The sequence below is a fragment of the Falco punctatus genome (genome assembly GCF_963210335.1).
Source record: "Falco punctatus genome assembly, chromosome: 15".
Lineage (NCBI taxonomy): Eukaryota > Metazoa > Chordata > Aves > Falconiformes > Falconidae > Falco > Falco punctatus.
In genome coordinates, this window is record NC_137595.1 from 16,297,659 (window position 1) to 16,309,174 (window position 11,516).

Sequence of the window (11,516 nt, forward strand, 5' to 3'; positions counted from 1 at the left end):
AGGGAATTTACGGAGCAGGAAGCCTTCACCCATAACACAGGGTGTGGGTTTTCCTTCAGCATCCAGGTAAACTGCTGGCAGATGGAGACAACTACAGGTTTTCTCTGTCCATTCTGAGTTTAAGGGGTGCACATGCCCAGCCCCCTGCCCCTCCAAAATGCTACAGCTGGACCTTGTCTTTTCCACACACATCCTGAAAAGGGAAGATGACATCCAAACCCCACTGCTCCGAAATGGCCCCAGCTGAAAACTACAGCCATGCTTAGGGATGCAGGAGTTCAGTTATGTGATGTCTCTCTGCCTTCCTGAGCTCCCATCAGCATTTACCACTATTACATGGCCCTGTGACCTTAGTTCTCCTCTGACAACATGCTTCTACAAACAGAAGTAGGACCTTATAAAGCCAAAAAGAGAAACGGCAGCCTGAGGTTTGAAGCTGAGGGTCAGGATCTGAACAGGACAAAAATCTGGGAAAGGGCAAGAAAACACTAAGTGAAAAACCACTTTCAATAAATGTTACCCTTGTATAGTCGTCCCTCACAAAGGCAGCCTACTTTTTCAGAACTTAGCATCCGTAACTGCTTTCCCAAAGCTTCTCATGGAAGGTGCTGCAGGAATGGATTCGTGAAGGTATTGCTTCAGGCCAAATAGTTTTTGTAGTGAAAGGAGGAAAGTTGAAGACTGACTCACTGAAGAGCTTTGCAGCAGGGCAGTGAGACAGCAAGGAGGTCTGCCAGGAACCAAAGATAGAAGCATTAAAGCATTCACACAGCCCCAGAGAGATAAGAGGAGGACAAAGAAAAAAAAGTCTTTTCTTTGTGGACTACAATGCCAGAAGGAAGCAAAATATTATTCAGCCAGACATTTGGTGTAAGACAGGTCACAGATTTGGGCAGCATCTCTGCCTCAACAGCCTTTACGTCTTCAGCTAATATGTAAACCATCCAGCCTGGATGCAAAGACGGACGGAGAACCCAGAACTTCACCAGCTATGTTGTTTGAAAGGTTAGTTATAAACACACAGATTTTTCTATCAGTGTGTCATTTCTAATCTAAATTTGTCTTGCTTTAGCTGTTGGGATTGGGGTTTTTTAAGCCCTTTTCTGCTGCACTCTCTGTAAGGCTCTCTAGAAACCAGCGTTTCATTCTCATCCCCCAAAATCTAGACCTCAGGATCAAGTCATTTTGACATCTAATTTATGTCAGTCGCTAGCAGGGCACCACAGCCAGATCACAGAACTGCTGGAGGTCTCTCTGTTGTAGGAAGTAAGTTTCCAGGCCCCCCCCGGTGAGGAATCGTTGCCGTAACAGCCCCGACAACAGAATTCTAGCAGGAGCGGAATGAAAGGTCTCCAGGCACAAAGGCTCCGTCTCGCATGGGTCTGTGCGTACCGCGGTGCTTGCGGCACCCGGCACATCGCACCGTCTGCTTCAAACGCTGAATTCAACGAGTTCAAGTTCAGCAGGAGCAACAGGGAGCCCACGGCCCTTCTCCTGCACGAGCCAGCTCCCCCCGCACGCCGTCGGGCTCGGGCGGGCACTGTCCCGCCTGGCCGCCCCCTCCCCCGCAGCGGCGCGGGGGACAACGCCAGCCCCGACCCCCCCGCAGCCCCCGACGGGCCGGGCGAGACCCTCCGGCAGCGCGGCGGGCACCGGCTCGACGGCAGCGCAGCCGCCCCGGCCCCGCGCCCCCGACGGAGCCCGGACAACGTGCCCGCCCGGCCGGCTGCGGCCCGGGGGCGGGGGCAGGGCCCGCGGGGGCAGCACCGACGGCCGCCCCTCCGCCCGCCCGGGGGGAGGCAGCGGCGGGCCCGGCCCCGGCGCGTCCCACCCCCGGCCTTGACGCCAGCGCGCTAATGAAATGCTAATGCCGGGGCGCGGAGCCGGGCGCTGCCCGCGCCCATAAAACCCGGCGCGGCGCGGGGGCGCTGCCCGCCGCCATGCAGAGCGCGACCCCCGCCGCCCCGCCGGCGCTGCACCTCCTCACCTCCTACTTCATCGACAGCATCCTGGGCCGGGGCCCCGCGGCGGGGCGGCACGGTGAGGGGCGGCGCGGCGGTGGGGCGGCGGGGGCTCCCCGCCCCTACCCACCCCCCCGGTAACTCCCCGCTTCTCTCCCCTCAGGCGAGGAGCGCGCGGCGCCGCCGCGGCCCGGCCGAGCGCGGGGCCCCGCGGAGGAGCCGGTGGCGACGGGGCGGGGGGGGCGGCCGCCCGGCGAGGCGGCGGCGGGCGAGGAAGCGCCGGGCCCGGTGAAGAGGAAGCAGCGGCGGTACCGCACCACGTTCAGCACCTTCCAGCTGGAGGAGCTGGAGCGGGCCTTCCGCAAGTCGCACTACCCCGACGTGTTCACCAGGTAGCGGCCGGCGGCGGCGGCGGGGCGGGGGCCGGGCCGGGCCGTTAGCGGCGCCTAACGCTGTGCTGCCCCGCAGGGAGGAGCTGGCCGTGCGCCTGGACCTGACGGAGGCCCGTGTGCAGGTGAGTGCCGGGCGCGGGGCTGCCGCCTCCCGGGAGCCGCCGGTGCCCGGGGACCGACCCCCGACCCCCCTCCGGGGCCGGGATTAGGAGCCCCCCGGCACAGGGCTCCGGCGGGCGGGGAGCGGAGGGGGCACCCCGGGGAGGGGGGGGCGTCCGTTCCCGACGGCTCCGAAGGACGGAGGAGCGGGGAAGTTACCTCAGTGACGGGAAAACAGACGGCGGCTTAGGGACGGTCCCAGGCGGCACCGCACACGCGTTTGCTGCGGGCTCCGTGGGTCTACAGGCAGGTACTGTCCCCTGGGATTTGAGGCTCTAAAACCAGTATTTAAAAAAAAAAAAAAATCAGTTGGTTTAAGGCAAATGAGGGGTTCTGTGGGGCTTCCCAAGTTATTTACCCAGGCTTCAGGGAAGCTTGCACCCTTTCCTTGCTCTACCTTAGCTCGATAAAACAGTCACACCGCCAAGGGGCCGGGACCGTCGCAGCCACCAGGCACTGCCCGGGAGGAGCCGTCCCGTGGCCTTGCCGGGCTGCGACGGCAGCAGCGCCCGCAGAGCTTCAGCCCACAGAGCAGACACTGACCACCTCGTAGCCCACAGTTTTCTTAAACGACAAATGACCCCGGCACCTTCTCCTGATTCTAAACTCTCGTATTTAACTTATGATGACTAATGACTCTTAACTCATACCTTTTAAGAAGCAGTTCCTTTAGGTTCATCCCTTGTGTAAGATAGAACTCCCTTTTTGTACAGAAACATTAGCTTTAAAAGAAAAAAAGTTGTTTCAAAAGGTGTGGAGGCTTTCAAAGTATTTTTAAGCTGGAAATGACAATTGTATTAAATTTGGCTTGCGCTGTGTATCAGATACTGGCAGAACTACTCTGGGTGTGTGCACGCTTGTGAAAGACAGAGCTGCGGCTGCTCGGTGTGACAGCCCTGCTTCCTCCTGTGTCGCTCTGTTACTGTTGATGCCAGTTCCTTGTTTCTTGTCATATTTCAGTCGCTGGATCTGCGATGGTTCGCGCTAGCTAATGTCTTTAAAGCTCCTGCGCTTTTTAGCTTTCTTCTTGTAATGCGCACCATCTTCAGAAAAAGGCCTTAGAAGTATGAATGGTGCTTCATAGCTGGCTCATCGGAGAATACCCAGATGGATTCTGGTGGACTTGAGGAAATCAGGTGTCCTCCCCTCTCCTTACCATCACTAATCACTAAAACCTCTGGTTAGTGAAATACCCCCAATACCTGACAATGGCACATGGCATCTGCCAGCGGGAAGGACATGGGTGAAAAGCTGTTAACTTACCTGTTACCGTCACACTCGCTTCATGGAGTACTTGCTCTGTAGGCCGTTTGGACCGGGGAAGGAGCGGCGCAATGGTAGGCAGCGAACAGGAGCTCTTCTAATGCTTTATCTGAAAGAAATGGAATTGTCTAGGTTTGGTGGAGTCAAAAAGGAGTTACCAAGCGAAACAGCAGAGTTGATGCATGCCCAGTGGATGGAAGAAACAGCGGAGAGCTGTTCCTTGCACCTCCTTACTCCTTGCCGTATCCTAACACAACTCTCGTGGGCATGAGCCCGCAGTCAGCACGGCTTGCTGAGGGGAGCTTCCAGTGCACAGAGCCTCTGCCTGTGGATGTGTGCTTGTCCTCTGGTAGATGGGGGACAGCTTGGCCTGGGGGGAAGAGGAGGCTACTATATAGGTGGGGATGTGCTGTACTTACCAAGCTATCTTAATTGCCAAATGCTTGCTTCATATACCCATTCTCACAGTTCCTCTGTATGGTTCTGTGTGAAATTAAGACTTCCATACCTCTCCCATGGTGCCTGACTAAACCAGCTGACATTAAAAGTGGTATCTTTTTATTTACTCACATGTAAACCCAGGAAACTAGTCTTACCAGATGCAATCAGACCATTTCTTCCCCTCCATGTGTTTTCAAATTGAGGTCCCCTTCTCTGGGGAGACCCTTTGTCAGCCAGCTGAAAATGGGTACCAGCCACTACATTGTTCCTCACTCTTGCATTTTGAATCTTGCCTGAAAATGAACAAATAATAAGAAAAATTGCCCGTGAATGTATTCTCATCACTTCAAAGTGATCCCCCCTCACCCAGCCCCCATTATTTGCTTGTATAGAAGAAGGGAGATGGCAGCAAGAATCTTTGTATTCCTCCTTACCTTGGAAAAGGGGTAGTCAGAGTCAGCAAGGTCTTTTCATCATCTGAAGCCGTGTTGGAATGCTCTCCAATAGCATTTGCATCTATTGTTGCCATTCTGCTTCTCATAGTTCATATTTTTAGGGTGGGAGGAAAATAAGAAAAAGTTTAAGGAATATTTTATTTTCTTTATGTGAGGAGTGAAACATTACTTTGGTATTTCAGTACCATAAACTGCACCTGTGTTAAAACATTAGCTTTCAAATATAACCGATCTAAGCATCCCTGTCATATTTTCTGATTACAATCCTGTGTTCAGCTACAGTTAGTCACATCTATGTGTCTTTTTATCATTGTTAGCTATTACATCAATTAAATAGGAATAATTTTTAAAGAAAATTACAGCATGAAAGCTATCCAATTTTATATGCTTACCTTTTTCTTTTCAAAAGACCTAAATTTCTTTTCTCAAATATGTGTGGTGCTAGTAATTACAAAAATATTCTGGGTAATGTTTAGCATACAATTAAAACTTGATGGTTTAAAACTCATCTTTGACTATTAAGCAATGCATTTTTTCCTAAGTATTTTACCACTGATATTACAGTCATACCATAAAAATCTTTAAGACTGGTATAGCAGTTTCTGTTATGTTTAGTTTGGCAGTTTGAACGTGTCTGAAAATAGAGTAAAGGCAAGTTAAGCCTTTTATTGGAAGCAAAGGAAAACTGCTTAACAAAAGGTTCAAGATGACTAATCTGAATGTTAATGACTATAATGTACGTACTAAATTTTGAAAGCTGTTTGTCATGTCAGTGTAAGGTATGAGGCATGCCTTTGCTCCTTTTATCACTTGCATTGATGAGTTTGTACCAGTAAGGAACTGAAAGCCAGCTTTTTTCTAAAGGTAATTACTAGATATCTATGCCGGGATTTCCTTCCAGTTTGATAAACACAAAATCCGAGAGATGACTAAATAAGTTTGGTTGCAAACCCAAAATCACCTGCAATGTTAAAAAAAGTTATTTTGCAGTGAAAGTGCATGTCTGAGTGAGCAAATAGATTCACTTTAGGACAGACAAAGCACAAAAGCAGACCTCTTGTTTTGTGTTAGGCTTCCTTATGAAGAACAGATTGAAGATCAATGCTAAGATTTAGTAAGGGAAATTAATACCTTTGCAGCATTTGTTTTATGCTTTCTAGGAAAGGCTTTATCTGCAGCATAAGTTCACTGCCTTTTTAATTGGATTTTATTTTCATAAGAAAACACTTTAACACCTTTGAGTTGGTGGTCTTCTGTCAGATCTCAGCTAAGATGCTTTTACAAATATTTGGGATTACTGCTTAATAGCAATTTGAAGTCATCTGATCTAAATAAGTTGATTTTTCTTACCAGACCCCTGTGTTGGACTAACACAGGCCAGCGCCGAGCCCTCACTGTCCTGCAGGCATAGCCATCGGGTGTTACACTGGTTCAGATACTCCCTTGTAGACATCTGATCATTTAAAGCCTGTGGTTGCTGGAGAAGTGGCCAAAGAATGAGTCAGAGCACTCAAGAATTTGAAGTACCAACTTCACAATTTTGATGTTCTGACTTTTCTTCTAAGGGCACCTCCCTCTGCGACTGCCTGTTCAGTCAATTCTGTGTTACGTACATGACCTGAGGGGTACGAATCCCTCCTCCAGGAGGACGGCAACTTCCCAGCATGAAGATAATACGTGCAATGAAAGAACTAGAGCAGTAACTCTTCAGCTGGCTCCCGAGAACCCCACAGCAGTGCTTTGACAGAGTGAATTGTTACTGACATAGGTAGGAATAACATCAAACTCAGGGCAGCAAGGCTGTGGCATGCCTCAGCCCCCTGGTTTGGGTATCAGCACCCTGCTGTGTGTGGAGGGCTTCCCTTCCACGCTTAATGTTATTTAGGTGCCTGAAGGTAAGTCACATCACTGGAAATGGTTACATGGCATGTCTGAGATCAAAGCAAGCAGTGAAGCAGGGAACCCCCAAAACCTGATTTTTTAGGTGTTACACAACAGCAATTTAAAACTTCGAAAACATTTTTTGACTGAAATATAATTGCAGCTACAAAAAGCAAGCATTAAAAAAAAAAATCATGCCTCCATAAAACCTTAGCATCCAAAGATTTTGTCGTAATACAAATTTTTGTAGACTTTTTACTATTTCAGAAATACTAATATCAAAGGAATAACTTTTTAGCATATGTTGTAATTTTTTCAAGACAAGAATTTTTGCAATTTAATTTTATTATTTTTGTTTGCTTTAGTGGCTTTGCTAGGTTCCAACTGAGAAGTTGTCTACATTGTGTGGTAAAAGACCTTCATATTTGAAGTTTCCCTTTGTCCTAAATCAGAAGTAAATTTCAGAAAGTCATAATTCTGTGCAGGACAGAAATCTGCCTTTGCAATGACTCTTGTTCCTTGTATTACCACTCTCTGCTAAATACTGAATCCTGATTAGTGCATTCAAGTATTATACATTGAACGTGCTTGCAAGCAACTCACTAAATTTCAACAGTAGTTACGTACAAGATGGCTGAATCAGATTATGGGCCACAGCTAATGTCTTTCTTCCAAATCCAGATGCAGTTCAGAACCCACCTTCAATGGCCTCCACTGCAGTGGGGGCTAGAAGACCTGAGCAGCTGAGTGCATTCGGATGTTGAGTGTTCAACCTCGGAAGCACCCATTTTTAAATATCCTTGGTTTAGGTCCTCCCTCTCTTATTTTAGAGCTGATGCTCTTCTCTCCTGCCCGCTATCATCCTGGGTCTGAAAGGTTCTGCTCAGTGAATGCTAAAGAATAACAGTGCAAAGAGTCAGTTTTCTGATCTGTAGATTTGATTGACTGAAGTCTTGAAAAGATGTTTAGTGGGCTAAAAGAATGACTAGTCAGACTTAAGAGGCACTATACCCAACAGCATACACACAAACCCAGTACTAGCTAAAGCCCCTTTGGGAACAGCTCGATACCCTGTCCTAATACTGTGTTAGTAGATTTTCTAGTTTAGTACTGGCTTTCACTGCAAGTCAGTTAATCACTTTCATGTAACTATATGCTGTTTGCGTTCATGGTAGATAACAAAATCTCTCTTTACTTTTGAACCCTCTATATAAAAATGTATGGTCCAGCTATTGAGATAAAAAGCATATACCATTTGGCCTCATTACTCTAACAGTCATGACTGTTGCTTCCTGAGGTATCTGTATAGGAATAGCCACCTCTGGAGTGGCTTTGTTGAAAATTAATTTTCAGTAAATAACCTGTCAAAGGAAGAATGATAATTTTTAATAACTGATGGAGTACTCGGGTGATAGGTTTATGTATTGCAATGGCTTTAAAACCTACAGGACTATTCGGGCAGAGCTAAGGAGTAGTCAAGTTTACAATATTTATAACTGATTTATTTCTTAATAAACCCACTAAGGCATTTATGAATGGATCTTTAATATTAAAGAAGTGGGGTTTGGTTTAACACAATGTTTTGCCACTTGTGTCACTGCATGCAGTAGTAGCTGGTAAGACAAACTGCAGAGTAAGTTCAGCTAATGCCTTTATAATTTCTTATTGAAGGTCTGGTTCCAAAACAGAAGGGCAAAGTGGAGGAAACGTGAAAAAAATGAAATTCTGGGGACTGTTCCAGGAATCTCCTTAACGCACCCACTTGGTCTATTTTTGGATGTTCCACTGAGTCATTCTCCCCTCCTAGATCACACGTGGAGGTCAATGCCTCTCTCAACACTGGCTGTGCCATCCATGTCTCCAGCCTTTAGTTCTTCAACCTTAGGGCCATTTGGCCTCAGCAGCCTTACCTGGACTTCTCTCTTCAGAAATCCTATTTTAAATCCACATTTTGGAAGGTATAATTATTTATATTTTTTTCTGAATCTCAAAACTGTTTAAAAATGCTGCATTTTTATTAGTTTGATACTCACATGTTCTCAACAAACATGATCCCGTAGGTAAATAAACTTAATAAAACAGAGTTAATTCCTGTATAGGATCACTTGATTAGGAATAACAAGATTTAGTTTTAAGTCATGCTAGTAAAAACTTAGCATATAATTGCTCTTTGAAGAACAATTGTGTATACTTGCTGAAATTTTGGTCTCACTGAACTCTAGTCTTCACGTAGACTGCTTAATCCAGGCGGCTCCAGCTCCATCCTTATCCCCAGATTGTACGCCGTAAAGATGCAGACAGACATGGCTTGTAGGTGATTTGACAGAATAAAGGTCTTAGACATTTCTTCTCAGGAGACCAGGAGTCTGGCTACGTATGCAAGAGTGGTACAGCTCTAGAGAGACAGAGAAAGAGAGAGATCTCCCTGATTCTTACCTGTCCTACTAAAAGCCAGTCCTTTTCCTTTGGCAGGTGACGTGCTCTCAACACACAGAGCAAGCCCACGGCTGGCCTCTTGTTCATTCTCTGCAGTCAGGCACCTAGAACTCCAGCAATTCATTTCAGCTGAACCTGCTGTCAGGGCTTTCTTGCTCAGCAACCTGAAATTTATCAGCAAAATGCTGCTGCTGCTCTAGTGCACTCCATAAGATGGGGAATAAAAGCATGTGTGTAATGTGTGTGTTTATATAACTCTACACACCTATTATATGTATATATATATATTAAAAAAAAGATGGCACTCCTCTTGCTGAAATTACAGCCAGTATCATAGTTCCACATTAAGACAGACAAATGCTGCTTTTCATATGGAATAAACTTGGCAGAATGAATTGGCTGCATAAACAGCCACATAAATTGATCTTTTTATAAGGTGGTTTATTGCTTTCACAGTACAGTTTTTTACTGATCTACAGCATCCAAAGTTTGTTTAGAAAGGATTTCACATTGCAAGTTAAGCAAGTCGTTGCTGTTCTAGGTACCTGCATGCCATTCTGGCCATCTCATTTATTTCAAAGTGTTTGTGGTTTGGGTTTTTTTTTGGGGGGGTGGGAGGGTTGGTTTTTTTAAGGGCAAGACACTATACTGCAAAATAAAACAAATACATTCTGGAAAACAAAATGTACATTTGGAATAAATGGGAAAATTTGTCACATTTTTTTTCTAATACTTTGGGTGGGGGAAGCTACAACTCAGTAAGTACTTGTTCTCCAAAACAATTCTTAATTTGGATAATATTGACTTCTTTCAAATACAGGTTTCTCAATGCTTTAAATCCTCTCATGACAACAGCTTCAGTACTAATGAAAGCTCCTGGACCCCCGTCAGACCCTGCTCTTACTGCCTTCACTGATCCAGCAGCAGTTGAAAGGAAAACGTCAAGCATTGCAGCACTAAGACTCAAAGCGAAAGAACATTCAGCACAAATCCCTCAATTAAACCTCATCTCCAGTCTTACAAACACTAACAAAGAACTTTGTTAGGAGCTCTCCCACAGACTACAGCCACGGAGGGGAAAGTAAATGCCTTCTCCAATAAGTAGCTCCCGTTAGAGACACATTTAAAAAAAAGAAAGAAAACACACACACACCCCACACACACCCCCTGTAGTTCCTCCATCTTCAGCAACGGACCAAAGGGAAATAACCCTGCGAAAAGTTGGGTTCCTTCCTTACAACGTGAAATCGGGTAGTAAATTGGCTTGTATCGTTTCTGACACTACAGAAATAGAAGCTAGCTCATCTTTATAATTCAGGCTAACATGAATCGGAAGCTTTGAAATCCCCAAACTCCAGATGCTATTCCAAAGGTTCAGAATTCTTTATAGGAATAACCAGTTTTCTAAGCAATTCTCAACTCCCTTCTCAGGAGGAACTCTTACATGCAGTACTTGAGACGTAAGAATCAGTACACAGTTACTAACTCTGAGACCATGCTTCATGTTGAAGTGCAAGTGCTAGTGAAATCTCGCATTTTAGACAGACTTAGCAGGAATAAGATGGGGCCTATTTTCATTATAAGCTTTTGGTTCAGAACTAGGTTTGTACAAAGAGTACCTTGTTTCAAACAGAGGGGAAGAAAAAATGTTTGCTTTATGTTCAGGGTGGCAATGTTTTAATAATTAAAAAAGTTTAACTGTCGTATATGAAAACAGTATCCTGGGAAAGTAGGTTATCAATGTGCAGTAAATGGTGTGTAGTTATCTGTGCATGTATATACATACCAGTAAGTAGCTTGTAGCTGTAAATATGAGGTTGCTGGATACTTTTAGCATGATTACAGGCACATCTTACCAGACCAGTAAGTTAACAGCTCACTTGTACATTTCCAGACATTTCATGCCTTGAATAGATTCGAAATGTAAATGAAAACCCTACGTGAAATGTTCAATTCTTCCTTGGACTGATGTTGGAATGAGTGAAAACAGAGGCCTTACTTAGGAGTCTCCAGTTCATCAGAAGCCTGGGCTCCCTGGCTGGCCTCAGACGGGTCATTTTAAAGTTTTTGCTGAATTTCCCCATCCAGGAAATGGGACTGTGAACAACTTATCTCATGCAGAGGTCTGATGCTTTAGTGTAAAGTGAGGGTTTAGTATCCTGCTCTTGCAGCTTGCAGGCCTACCTCACAGGGCTGTTGTGAGGACCGATTAAACAAACGTGACACTGTGTGACTGGTAGAGTTATGCGAGTGCTAATTGTGTCTTAGCAATGACAAAGAAAGGCCAACAGCTGCCTGTGCGTGCAGGTTACCTGTCCCACATCTGTAGGGTAGGTCCAAGCAAGCTCTGTTTCTGCGGGTTGATGGGACAACATGAAACTCTTCCATTGATGCTGCCTGGTTCCTCAAGCACTTAGGTTTACACTGAAGAGATTTTGTATATTTTAGAAGTTTCTCAAGGCAGCTCTGTGGCTCCCCTTAAGACGTTTGCAGGGCTAGAGGTCTGAGCGCAGAGCTCCGGATACCTA

At 46.1% G+C, this 11,516-nt stretch overlaps 1 protein-coding gene across 2 annotated transcripts; it reads left to right on the forward strand.

Moving 5' to 3' along the window:
- The first annotated feature begins 1,430 nt into the window (after positions 1–1,430).
- ESX1 (ESX homeobox 1) lies at positions 1,431–11,227 on the forward strand. Of its 2 annotated transcripts, XM_080365800.1 has the most exons (5): positions 1,431–2,040; positions 2,125–2,353; positions 2,430–2,475; positions 8,224–8,510; positions 9,809–11,227. In XM_080365800.1, the coding sequence occupies exons 1-5, from the start codon at positions 1,941–1,943 to the stop codon at positions 10,032–10,034; spliced, it is 888 nt and encodes a 295-aa protein (XP_080221926.1). In that variant the 5' UTR covers positions 1,431–1,940; the 3' UTR covers positions 10,035–11,227. The 2 variants fall into 2 exon arrangements, with proteins under 2 accessions (XP_080221926.1, XP_080221927.1); XM_080365801.1 differs by lacking the exon at positions 8,224–8,510.
- The last annotated feature ends 289 nt before the right edge of the window (positions 11,228–11,516 follow it).

Bases quoted from the DNA above. Each gene is read 5' to 3' on its own strand.
- ESX1 (XM_080365800.1), top strand. From the start codon at position 1,941: ATGCAGAGCGCGACCCCCGCCGCCCCGCCGGCGCTGCACCTCCTCACC. The intron at 2,354-2,429 runs GTAGCGGCCGGC...GCTGCCCCGCAG, and splicing joins TACCCCGACGTGTTCACCAG to GGAGGAGCTGGCCGTGCGCC. The intron at 2,476-8,223 runs GTGAGTGCCGGG...TTCTTATTGAAG, and splicing joins TGACGGAGGCCCGTGTGCAG to GTCTGGTTCCAAAACAGAAG.